The following is a 13,906-nucleotide window of genomic DNA, read 5'->3' as shown; positions in this document are numbered from 1 at the left end:
CCTTGACAATATGTAAGACAGTTGATATGAAGTCCTTGTCTAATAGATCCAGTGTCTTGGCTTCATCAGTTTCTATTAATTTCTGCCTTTCTTGTCAATTAGCTGTACTCTTTTTTTTTTTTTAATTTAATTTATTTTTGAGAGAGACAGAGACAGAACGCAAGCAGGGGAGGATAGAGAGAGTGAAGGGGAGACACAGAATCCAAAACAGGCTCCAGGCTCTGAGCTGTCAGCACAGAGCCCGACGCGGGGCTCGAACTCACGGACCGCGAGATCATGACCTGAGCCAAAGTCGGACGCTTAACCGACTGAGCTACCCAGGCACCCCAGCCATACTCCTTATTTTCCAGGTTGCATCTTAATTTTTGATTGAAAACTGGATGTTGTGAATATTATAATGTGTAACTCTGGAAGACACTCCCTTTCTCTAGAATTTCTTGTTGTTTGTGTGGGATATAGTTTTTTAGGGGCTTTTATAAATGATTTTGTAAACACTGTAGTTGTTGTCATGTATGGTCACTGAAGTCTTTATTAAGACTAGTGGTCAGCTAGTGTTTTAACAGACATTTCTTTTCATGCATGCAGGCAGAAAGAAAAAAAATTGCCTGTCTTTGTAGCTGGGCTCTGTGTTTGTGTGTTGGGGGCATACCCCCAACAGTCACCCAGGCATCTTACAACTCTGCCTTTGCTGGCACAAAACTTGAAGATCAGCCAGATGTGAGAACTTAGGACTTTCTCAGGCCTTTTCTGAGGATGCCTCCTTTTCTCTCTAGCCTTCTAGTTTCTCAGTGGAAATACTGCAAAGCCCTTACTCCCCAAAACATCCCACTCCCTATGTTCTCCTCCAAGACTCTTTGGGATATCTTGTTTGTCCCAATTGATATCTTTTGCCTCAGGTTGCAATGACTGGTTTATTTGCCTTTAAATGCCTTCCACTTAGCTATTTCTCTGCCCTGAGAGATTTCCTAGTAAGGCAAAAAACAATTTTTTTTTAAGGCACACTTTTGTGTTAGTTCATCAGAGAGCCCTCAGTTCATTCAAAGCAGGCAACCACAGGGGCGCCTGGGTGGCGCAGTCGGTTAAGCGTCCGACTTCAGCCAGGTCACGATCTCGCGGTCCGTGAGTTCGAGCCCCGCGTCAGGCTCTGGGCTGATGGCTCAGAGCCTGGAGCCTGTTTCCGATTCTGTGTCTCCCTCTCTCTCTGCCCCTCCCCCGTTCATGCTCTGTCTCTCTCTGTCCCAAAAATAAATAAAAACGTTGAAAAAAAAAAATTCAAAACAGGCAACCACACTTCCTTGAGAATGAGGTCTTCTTTTCCAACTGCTGTCTTGAAAATTATCAACAAACCATGTGGGTAGAAGGAAGATGAGGCAAGGGTAAGTTAAAGTGCTACAGAGTCTCCTATTGAGTACTTACTGTGTTTTTCTTAAGTAAGCATTTGCTTGGTTGCAGTAAACCTTTGACTATCTTCCACATTTCTCATACACTTGATTCTAACAGTTTTTGCTAATTTTTGGTTGTTTTGTTTGTTTCCTGTGTTTCTGTGGAGAAATTGCTTTAGGACCTTGTTGCCCCACCGTTTTCTCTATCAGCTACAAAGGTTTTTATGGTCCATGTGATTATGACATTTTTGTTACATTGACTTCTCACCCCTGGAAATTCTTAAATTACCATATGAATGTGAATGTCAACAAGGGCTTTACTTTAATAATGTCATTGAGTATTTTGAAGATGTGAAAGTGTTCTTCAGAATTGCATAGCATGCTATCACATTCTGGTAGCTTTGGGTATCATTAATCAGTTTTATGTCAGACTTCTATATTAAAACTTGAAGGACAAATTTATAGTTAAACTGTGCTGTTGCCACTAATAGGATCAGTCTAAACCTGCAGTTACCAAATTGAGTTTCTAAATCTGAGGTATCCTGGGATGCCAGAATGAATAAACAGAGTACAACAGGATATTTTAACTTTTTTGAGGGAAGCCCTCAAAGTAAAGTGTTACTTCATGTCCTACAGTCACCATTTAAATTACTAGCTCAAAGTAGTTCTAGTTTTAGCAGGAGATGGTGCTTCGAGTGAAGTCATAAATGTTGATGAAACAGGGTTTTCCTGCATTGCTGTGATACAATAAATACCATGTGAAAATCAACATGGAGTAGAAAAGAAGGTGGCGGTTTCCAGTGTAATTCCAGAGTTTGAGAAGTTGTACAGTGCTCAGTGTAAACATCCCATTAGGAAATAACTATGGTTATTTACGAATGAAATAAGATTACCTTTTCTTTCAAGTTATGTGTATTGTTTTTATAGTTATTAATTGATTACAATATTCTATGAAACAGAACTGTTAGGTATATCTTTCAGACTAGGAGCACAGTGAAAAAATTGGTACACTAGGGTACCATGAAACAAGAAAGCTTGGGAATCTTTGGTCAGAATGCTCCATTTTATTTTAAAAGTTTTAAATATTTATTAAAGTGTTTATCATTCTAGTCACATCTTCTGTAACTCCTATTATGAATCTTCTATCACAGTTAAACTGGTTTGTGCACAGTCCCTGTTTAATATCTGCCTTGTTATCCATCTTCTTACTGTATTTTTTAAAATCAAAACTGGAATATAGACCTGTGAAGAACAAAGACTTTGTTGTCTGCCTACATGTAATTCTAGCCCCTAGCACAGGATATTTATAGTTTAAGGAGAAACTTGGTAAAGATTATTTGACAATAAGGAAGGAACTGCACTTAAGTTTTGCCATCGTATGACTCAGTGCTGAATGCATTAATAATATTTTAGAATTTTTGAATGATTCATTGATTAAAATATGGTTGTCAAATATTTGGAAATCAACAATATTTCTAGAAAAGTAATAAAGCCATGTTTTAAAAAACATCTGATACAGCTGGAATTTTTTTTCCCTTTCTATTCTTGTTGACTTCTCTCCCCAACTCTAACCTCTTCCATTCTCTTTTCCTGTTCTTCATTGCCTTACTGAACTTTATTCAAAGGGATGTAAATTGTCAGCATAAAGGGAAGTATCTTATAGTTCTTAAGACATTTTGGGTTTTTTTTTTAATTTTTTTTTATGTTTATTTTTGAGAGAGAGAGAGTGCAAGCAGGCAAGGGGCAGAGAGAGAGGGAGACACAGAATCCGAATCAGGCTCCCCAGGCTCTGAGATGTCAGCACAGAGCCTGACGCGGGACTCAAACTCACGAACCGCGAGATCTTGACCTGAGCCGAAGTCAGACACTTAACCGACTGAGCCACCCAGACACCCCAAGACATTTTGGTTTTTAAAAATAGTATTTTAAATTCCTACTGAACCTTTTAATGAATTCATGTTGAACCTTAAGCTAAAGACAGAGTAACTAGAAAGAGAAATACTGTTGGTCTTAATAAAGGATTATACACAATGAAGAATTATATTGGATAAGTAGTAGGAACATTTACCCTCCTGAGTTTTTCACTACATGCTATTTGTGGTTTGTCTCATTTATATTCTGATTTCTTTTGTGGTTGTATGAATAAAAATTGAAATTTGCAAATTTGGTGCTACTTTGAAATAAGGTATAATTGAATTTTTGGTCCACATTTTGAGACTTTTACTTGTTTTTATGAAAGAAGATACCTTCATTACTCAGTTGTACCAAGATGAAATGCTGAATTAGTAAAATGGATATAAAATAGTTTTTTCAGAACATTAAAAAAAACATTTACTTGTTCTAATGGAATTCATAGCTACTGCTTATGAATACAGACATTTACTTCTTGGATTGCTTGTTTTAAAAATTTCATATTGTGGGTTATGAAAGTAAAATATTTTAAAGTATTTCTAATATGGTTACACACAATTGCAACTGTGTCACCTCATAAAGGAAAGAAACTTCTAGATGCTTACTAAAGTTCTTAAATCCCTCCAGGTTTCTTTTTCCTAAATGAAAGCAGGTGCTGAGCATTGTCATCTCCTAATATATTGAAATTACTAAAATATTTAATAAGCTACCAGGGTTTGAAGTAGTGACCAGATGTTTCCAGTTTCCCCAGGATGACTTTTACAGCTAAACATTTACAATGGAAATGAGCTAAGTTTGCCAGTTTAACAACAAAAAAGGAAATAAAACACACAAACACAACAAGTTGTTTCTTTTGAATTAAAATTAAAATAATATCTATTTAATCTGTTTTAACACTTTATAGTTACAGAATATTTCCATAGCCTAACAAACATAAAAACTGAAGCTTCCCCTCCAACTTTAGTAACTTTATTGAGACATAATTTGTATACCATAGAATTCACACACTTGAAGAATACAGTTTTAGGGCACCTGGGTGGCTCAGTCGGTTAAGCATCCGACTTCAGCCCAGGTCATGATCTCACAGTTCGTGGGTTCGAGCCCCTCGTCGGGCTCTGTGCTGACAGCTCAGAGCCTGGAGCCTGCTTCTGATTCTGTGTCTCCTTCTCTCTCTGCTCCTCCCCCATTCATGCTCTTTGTCTCTCAAAAATAAATAAAAGTTTAAAAAAATTTTTTTTTGTTAAGAATATAGTTTTAGAACTTTAAAAGAATGTTTTAATGTTTATTTTTGAGAGGGGCATAGAAACAGAGTACGAGTGGGGGAGGGGCAGAGACAACTGAATGACCCAGGCGCCCCTAGTTTTAGGATTTTTAGGAAATGTATATAGTTGTGCCACCATCATCAACATCCAGTTTTATTTGAAGTGTATAACTTGAAGATTTTTGTCATAAATTTTGTTGTGAAACCATCACAACAATCAAGATAATTAATATATCCATCATCCCAAAAGTGTCCTTGTGTGCCTCTGTGTAATCCCTCTTTCCTGCTCTTCTCATGCTCTCCTTACCCACATCTGACTCCAGGCAATCACTGACCTATTTCTGGCACTTGCTGTTAGTTTACATTTTGTAGAATTTTCTATAGGTGGAATCATTCAGTATATACTGTTTTCTTTGGGAAGAGAAGGATTTCTGACCTTTTTCACTCTGAGTAGCTATTTTAATACTCATCTATGTTGTGTCTATCAGTAGTTCCTTTCTCTTATTAATAGTATTCAGTTGTATGGATAGTCCATAATTTGTTTATCCATTCACCTGCAACTGATATTTGAGTTGTTTCCACTTTGTATTTTTTCCAAACATAGCTACTAATAACATCCTTATGCAGTTTTTGTGTAAATGTAGATTTCATTTGGGTAAATACTTAGGAATGATATGGCTGGATCATGGTAGTCTACTGAAAATGGATTCTTTACCCATTTTTAAATCTGAAAAGTCTTCATTTTTGAAAGATATTTTCAGTGGGTCTAGAATTCTAAGTTCACAGTTTATTTGCTTGTTCATTTTCTCAGTACATTAAAATTGTTGCTTATGTGTCTTGCTTTCATTGTTTCTTATGAGAAATCCACTGTGATCCTAATCTTTGTATGTAACATATCTTTTTTCCTCTGGCTGTTTTTAATATTTTCTCTGTGTTACTTGTTTTGAGAAATTTTATTATCGTGTGCTTTCATGTGATTTACTTATTGCTCTTTTGCCGGGTGTTTTTGAAATTCTTGGATACTTACTGGGTTTATAGTTTTCATCAAATTTGGAAATTTTTCAGCCATTATTTTTTCAAATATATTTCTGTCCCAATTGTCTCTGCTCTTCATCAGGGACTTAGTTGTACACATATTGGGCCACTTGAAGTTAAACTTAGTTTATATATGCACTGTTTTTTTTGTGTTGTGTTGTTGTGTTTTTTACCCCTCAAGTCTTTCCTTTCTCTTATTTTTTTTTTTTTTTTACCATTTCTACTGCTTTAGCTTCAAGTTTACTAGCCTTTTCTTTTGCAATGTATAATCTGCCACTAATCTCATCCCAGTATATTTTTCCTAAAGTCTCTAACATGGTAGTTTTATATCTGGGATTTTGTTTGGGGTCTTTTTGATTTCTTGCATGTCTCTATTCAAGTTTTTGAACAGATGGACTATAATTATGATCACTGTGTGAATGTGTTCATGTCAGTTTTGGATTGATTTTCATTTGATTTCTTTTTTTCTTACTATGTTTCTTACTTTTCTGTTTGTCTGTTTTCCTGGTATAATAGTCAGAATTTCAAGAATGACCCTTGGAACCCCTGTCCTGTGAATACGATGAGACATCATTCCTGTGATAATACTATGTTATATGGAAGAGGGATTTTGCCTGTGTGACTAAGGTTATTAATCAGTTGGCTTTGAGTTAATATAAAGGGCAGTTATCTGGGCTGGTGTAATATGATCACATGAACCCTCTAAAAGCAGAGAATTTTCTCTGGCCAGTGGCAGAAGGGGAAGAATAATCTGAATCATGAAAAAGATTGTATGTGCCATTGCTGGCTTGAAGATAGAGGGGGCCAGCATGTAGTGAGGAATTCACGTGGCCTTTAGAACTTGAAAACAACCCTTGACCATCAGCTAGCAAGGAAATAGGGACCCCAATCCTATGTCTGCTAGAAACTGGAGGCTGCCAACAACCTGAATGATCTTGGAAGCAGATTCTTCAAATCTTCCATATAAGAGCCCAGCCTAGCAGATATGAGGATTTCAGCCTTGTGAGATTTCTAACAGAGAGTACAGACAACTCACCCAGACTCTGACCTACAGAACTGTGAGATAATAAATGGGTGTTGTTCTAGGCCACTAAATTTGTGGTAATTGGTAATCCAGCAACAGAAAACAAATATGCCTGGTAGTCTGATTAGATTGCTAGACATTGTGAGTTTTAGCTTTTGGGTGCTGGATATTTTTGTATTCCTATAAATATTCTTGAGCTTTGTTCTAGGTCACAGTTAAGTTACCTGTATTGCTTTTAAACAATACCGGGTATTGCTTTTAAGATTTGTTATACAGACCAGAACATCATTTAACGTAGGAGTAATTATTCTCTACTACTGGGGCAAGACTGAATACTTGATTAGGGGAACCCTCTGCACATCTTAGTTCTGTCTCTGGACAGCTGTTGTCTCTCTTTTACTCTGCCTGTGAATTCTAGCCACCTTGATCAGTTCTGTGTCATACTCTCCGGTCCGTTTCCTTCACACAGGTAGTCCACTTGGTTGCACCTGAGTTTCCCCTCCCTGCACTATGTCCTAGGTATATTCCAGGCAGTAAACTCAAGCAGTCTTAGGGTTCATCTCATTTGTTTGCCATCTCTTGGGGATCAGTGTTCTTCATTTCCTGACCTCCAATGTCTTTAACACTTTTTTAATGTATTTTGTTTGTTTGTTTGTTTTTTTAAGAGTTGGGTATAAATCCAGGTCTTTTTACTTTCGAGTTCAGCTTTAATTATTTAAGTTCATTGGGACCAGGAAATATCCCTAAATGTTATATATTGGAGTACTTAAATAACTCCTAAAATGTTATTCTCTGTGCATTATCTAAAATTTTAATACTATAGCACCATTTCTAACTTCTAGTATACTAAATCTAGCCCAAATGATGACAAACCGTATCTTTAGATAGCCTTAAAGTTACTCATTTTCATTTGAACACCTTCAGTATTTATTTGCCTAAGGAAATCAGAATTATGCTTAGATAATTATAGTCAATTATTTGACTCATTACACTATTAGAAAGTTAATATTATTTTACATCTCAAATAGAACAGGAAACCCATTTATTTATACAAAAAAACCCTGTAAAGTCTTTTTCTGTATTAACTACGTAACTACTAAACATGGCTAGCTGCTTTTCATGTAGTCAGATTTCCTTGTTTCTAATTTCTGTATGTTTATGTTGATATTTGGCTTTGTTTTCCTTCCCACGTGGTCTATCCACATAATTTTGTAATTCTTCCATGTAATTATATAAATGAGTATTCAGACATAGAAGAAGTTTATGTAACCTCTTTTAGAACAAGTTTTTGGACAGCTATTGGAAGGTGCTGTTCTTTCCATAAAATTTCTTACAGTTTTATTAAGAATTTTCAATAGGTTTCTCTAATTAAAACAGGAAGGATGATTAGTTACCTCACAGATCCTCTGGGAGAAGAGATTTTGTTATTTTAGCAGATCTCTCCCCATCCTTTCTGAATAGTAACAAAGACATAGTTCTATATATTAAAAATTGATGTTCTTATTTGATATTTGTTCATGCTGATAGGTACTTTGGAAGTTCGTCTTATGGGCTGTCAAGATATTCTAGAGAATGTCCCTGGACGGTCAAAAGCAACATCGGTTGCACTACCTGGTTGGAGTCCAAGTGAAACCAGATCATCTTTCATGAGCAGAACAAGTAAAAGTAAAAGTGGAAGTAGTCGAAATCTCCTAAAAACCGACGACTTGTCCAGTTCAGTAACCAAATTTTTAAAAAACTCCTATAACAAATTAAAGGGCCTATACAAAGAACTTAATAATGCAGCTAGCAATGGGAAAGAGCCAAAGTTGAACAAAAAGCTTTATGTTCTGACTTCTATAATTTAACTTTAAAATATCGAAAGCTATACTGACAGGAAACAAAGGCAACCAAATTTATTGAAATTATGTTAGACAACTGAATGACACGTAACATTAATTCTTTTGGAAGAATGAAATACTCAGGATCAATCTATGCCAAACTGAAAGTGTTCGGAGGCTCTGAGTCTTGTCACATCTTTATCTTTTAATGACATTGTGACACTTCTCAATCTTGATAACTAACCACAGGACCAAACGTGTTTACTAGTAGTGGCTCAGTTAGCAAACAAATGGGGGAATAGGTGGAAGTGGTTAAGAGCAATATGCAATAGGTTTATGAAGCACTTTGCAGATGTTCTAAAATGTGATTATAAACTATGATATAAAGGTAGCACTGAGGGGGGAAGGCCCGTGACAGTTAAACCTACTACAGAGTACAGAGGTGCATATGTCAGTGTTTTCCTTCATCTAGAAAGGGATTTTAGGGAAAGTGTGGAAACAAAAATTGTCTAAGGTGACAAACTCTACAAATAGAAGTGTAGAGGGAGAAAACTGAATGATTACTATTGATATACAAACATACAAAATAGATAGCATTTAATCTCTGTGTTTTTGTCAAACACAGAGGATAATTTGGGAGCATCTGGTGGAAGTATGTGTACATGTAAAAGTAGCCATTTAAGATTCAAAAGCTTCAGTATTAAGAAAAATCTTACTTTTAAAGGCTCATAAGACTTTTGTTCCTATTAAACAGTAATGCTTCTATTTTAAAGTTTTAAAATATTTAAGCAAGTTTATAAATTGTAATTACAGATGATGTCTGTGCGGTTTTGAAGCTAGATAATACTGTGGTTGGTCAGACGAGCTGGAAACCCATTTCCAATCAGTCATGGGACCAGAAGTTTACACTGGAACTGGACAGGGTAAGAGGAAAAACATTTTACTTAAATTTTCATTATATTTATAATTCATTTTGAATGTAAATTTTATGTCTTTGAAGACTTTGAAAAGTTTTATTTTTTTAATGCTTATTCATTTATTTTAGAGAGAGGGTGTGAGCGAGTGGGGAGGGGCAGAGAGACAGGGAGACGGAGAATCCCAGGCAAGCTCCGCAGCTGTCAGTGCAGAGCCCAGTGTGGGGGCTCAGACTTACGAACTGTGAGATCATGACCTGAGCCAACAATCAAGAGTCGGACGCTTAACTGACTAGCTACCCAGGCACCCCTGGGAAGTTTTATTTTGAACGCAATAAAAGAAGAACCTAGGGTTTTGGTTTTTTTTTTGATGTTTCTCATCTGGTGAGTTGTATAAAAGCCTGCATTAAGACAGAGGTGAACATCAGAGTGCTGCAGTAGCTTTCGCTTCTGCAGTGATTTGAATGTACATTTTGTATTAACATAAAAGACAACCAAGTGAGAGCTAGTATTGAAATATATTTATTTTAGTGATGTACTCTAAAAATGAAGGTGATTCTTCTGATTCACCATTTGTAGGTTATACTACTAAAGCTGGATTTGAAATGAGCTAATGTGCTCAGTTACCCAGGCTTCCATGTGTCTCAGTGGCTTTCATGAATGACATGAATGGCCGGAATATGATACGTAGCTGTAGAATCCAGAGGTAAAGCTGGTCCACACTGGATTCAAATCCATGGTGGTGACTTTATTACTCAGATTCTAATCCATCCACTGGGGTGTGGGAAGAAAATAATACAACTTAATCCTAATCTTGTCTAAAAAATAAGAAAGATAGCAAACTTTTTATCATTTAGTATTTAGGCTGATGATACATATGTCATTTTTAAAATTACATTTATTAGTGAAAGCAGATTTACAGTGCTCGATGATGTGAGGTGGTGGTTTTACTACTCTAGCCTCTACTTAAAAAATTTTTTTTCCAATTTATTTTTTTCTTTCCTCATGGCCAGCATCCTAATCACATCCTCATCACTGCTTTTCGTGCTTCAAAAAATGTTTTATGTGCTTAAACTTTATACCAGATTTCTTAGCTTTAATACTACCTACCTCACTGAGATGTGTGAAGATTAAATCCATGTAAAAATCATTGAAAGTGGTAAGAACTTGATTAATGTTCTTACAAAACATTAAATAAAAAGAAAAAGTAATTTACTAAGCTCCATGTGTCTAAATAGCAAACTGATTTTCAAAGAATACTACCTTCATCTTGGCATTCATTGTCTCATTTATGATCCTTCATTTATTCATTAAAATTATTATGAAAGTATTTACTTAATCAACAAATATAATTCATTGATATCTACTGTATTCCTGGCACTTCGGGTAGATTAGCAATGAATGATATAAACAAGGTCTTGCAGGTTTCCTCAAGGAACTTCTACTTCATTGGCTTTCAGTACATACCTGACTTTTTACCATCACATCTGAAAGTGTGTAAGAGTCTACCACCTCATTTCCCAAATGTACCTTTATTTTGATGATTTCAGTTAAAATGATATTAAGGTCCTAGAATGCTGGGCTTGAGGTGTTTATACTTGTTGGTGTCAGAGACGGGATGGGAGACACGTAATGGAAAAGTTGATCTTGGAATTTGTATGAAGAATGAATTTGACGGAGGAGGAACTAAAGGCAAGCAATTTGGCAGGAGGCTACTCCAGTGCTACAACTGTAAGATCAGGAGAACTTGAAGTAAAACTTGGCAGTAGGAATAGAAAAAAATACATGCAGGAAAAAATAATATGAGTCAGTAACTAATTGGATTGGAGTACGAAGGAAGGAATTTGTCTATAGTTTGCAAAGCAAATGATGCCACAATCATTAGAAGAAATCTATATTGGAGGGGGATGGGTTCTATACCTAGTCTCTTAGCAATTAAATAAAGATGTGGAAGGTAGAGGTCAGGGCTGGATAGGTGGATTTGGAGATCATCTAATTAGACGTCGTAGTGAATGTCATCCAAGTGGGTAAGATCAGTCTATTCATTTCACAAATATTTATTTAACATTTCATATGTACCAGGCTTTTTACTAGGTTCTAGATTTATGGAGATGTACGTATTGCTGTAACAGAACTCTTAAGCTTAATAATTACCTATTCTCTATTCTGTGCCAAGCACCATTCTAGATGCTGGTAATGATTGATCAAAAGTCCAAAGTCCGTATACTTAAGGACCTTATATTCTAATGAGGGAAGATAAATAGGAAACAACTTTTAAAAACTACAAGGATAGGGAAAGAAGGAAGTAGGGTGGTATAATGAGGGGGTAGCAGCCACTGTAGATAGAGTAGTTAGGGGATCTCTTTGAGGATGCTACATTTGACCTGAGAGACCTGATGTGTGAAAAATTTCCAGACTTTTAAAGATCCAGGTAGAGTGTTTCCAGCAGAGGAGACAAAGTATACAACCCCTTGAGGTAGGAGAGAACCTGATATGTTGTAAGAATAAAAATTGTGAGACAGAAGATCAGTGTAAAGTAGATGATGTAGGTAGATGCCAGATCTCTAGGGTCTTCGTAGACTAAGAATTGGGAGACTGTTGAAGGGCTTTTAATAGGGGAGTTGGCAACATTTGATTTACCTATGGTAAATGATCTGATAGAAGTAAGTACCATGCGCTATAGAAGCTAATAGAAGAGTTACTAACACAAAGTGGGAAAAACTTTATAAACACAGAAAACAAAAATCTCATAATCAAATCTTCAGCCGTATCCCAAAGGTAGGAGGAGAAAGAAGGTTTGCCCAAAAAGAAATAAAAAACTTTGAGTTGGGGGGGGGGAACAAAAACAATAAAGTTTGAGTTGAGCCAGATCATACCTTAGAGAAGCATTATTAAAACTTATCCAGTGAATAATTGCAGGAATGGTGAGATGATGAAAATCCTGTTACATGTGGAACAATTGAAGAAAAATGGGATTTTTAAAAGTCTATTGAAGAAGAAATTTAACAAAGATTTGATAACTGTCTTTGAAGTTAAAGGGAGGAACATGTGGGAAAAAATTAGGGTAAGGATAGCAATGAGATTTCAGTTTGTATATGTTTATTCTAATCAATAGTGACTTTCCTAGAGCTCACTGTTAAGGTCTACTAGATGGGTCTTTCAACTCTGATATTTTCTCTTCCAGGGTAGAAGAACCAGCATTGTTACATGCTATAAATTAGCTGTTTAAATAGACCAATATAATTCAGTCAAGCCCACTACGAGGGAATAAAAGTTGAGGTTGTTAGTATAAATAGATGCTGTTTCTATGTCTTATTATATTTGTATCTTTTTTTAAACCGTGTGAATACATATAAATCTTTATGGCCATAAAATGTTTCTTTCACTTTCATTTTTAATGTGGATAGATTTGCTATAATGAAGCCAGGCAAAATAGGTTCATTGTCCATCTGCTACTTACTAGCTTTTGATAGTAGACAAAGTACATAACCTTACTACTGGGCATTTGTTTCACCATCCCTAAAATGGGGATAAAATATACAGTTGACCTTTGAACAACACAGGTTTGAACTGTGCAGGTCCACTTAATACATAGATATTTTATAGTAAATTACTATGAATGTATTTTCTCCTCCTTGTATGTTCTTAATAACATTGTTTTCTCTAGCCTACTTTACTGTAAGAATACAGTATATTATACATATGACGTATAAAATACATATTAGTTGACTGTTTATGTTATCAGTAAGGTTTTCAGTCAGCAGTAGCATATTAGTAAAGTTTGGGGGAACCAAAAGTTGTACTAAAATTTTTCACTGTGCAGGGGTTGGTGCCTTTACCGTTGTGTTGTTCAAGGGTCAACTGTAATCTTTACAGGACAGTTAGGAAGAAAAACTGAGATAGTGTATATAAAATCCCTTGTGTTGCTTGTCTCATTTTAGCCACTCGATGGCATTAGTTTTTTCCTTAGCCATAGGCTTTGATGTGTGGGTGGCTATGAATTTGAGTATAATAGAAGAGCATGGTAGGTAATGGGGAATTAATTGGTGCAGTGTCTCTTTCATTTCAGAGCCTATTTAAAGTAATTATAGGATTTTTTTATGAGTGATATCAAAATGAAACTCAAAGAGAATCATTGTTAGAAAACAGCTGGTTAGAAGATTTCTCTTGTCACCATGTTTTTGCATTACAGAGTTTAATATTTAAAATAGAACTTAAAAGTAATAAATATATACATACTTACACAAATATAAAATAAAATAGAACTCAAAAGTTATCGTCATGTTATAGTTAAGGAAACGGAGCACTAGAGTAGTTAAATATTAATAAATTTCAGAGCTGCTACTAGACCTTAGTGCCCTTCAAAATGGATGCTCTTTCCTCTATGGCAATTTGAATGAGATAGGTAACAGTCACACAGAGGAGAGGAGGAAATGACAGAAGATGATGAAAACCTGAAAGAAAGAAAATAATTAAAAATTACCCAGACTACAAGCTTAGAAAACTACAAAGACTGATAACTTTTGATTGGTTGTTTTTTATGTGAAGTTGTGATCTTC

At 35.6% G+C, this 13,906-nt stretch overlaps 1 protein-coding gene across 4 annotated transcripts in view; it reads left to right on the top strand.

The window, feature by feature from the left end:
• The window catches only part of PKN2 (protein kinase N2), a 129,645-nt gene that overhangs the window by 76,387 nt on the left and 39,352 nt on the right, over positions 1–13,906 (top strand). For all 4 annotated transcript variants that reach the window (XM_047083681.1, XM_047083679.1, XM_047083680.1 and 1 more), the window contains exons 7-8: positions 8,141–8,326; positions 9,247–9,356. In XM_047083681.1, coding sequence (XP_046939637.1) covers positions 8,141–8,326; positions 9,247–9,356 — 296 coding nt within the window. The remainder of the gene's footprint in view (positions 1–8,140; positions 8,327–9,246; positions 9,357–13,906) is intronic.

Source organism: Lynx rufus, unplaced genomic scaffold (genome assembly GCF_022079265.1).
Source record: "Lynx rufus isolate CCGP_SWC_20201006 ecotype Redwood Valley unplaced genomic scaffold, mLynRuf1.p SCAF_2, whole genome shotgun sequence".
NCBI lineage: Eukaryota > Metazoa > Chordata > Mammalia > Carnivora > Felidae > Lynx > Lynx rufus.
This window is presented reverse-complemented; position numbering and strand designations above follow the sequence as displayed.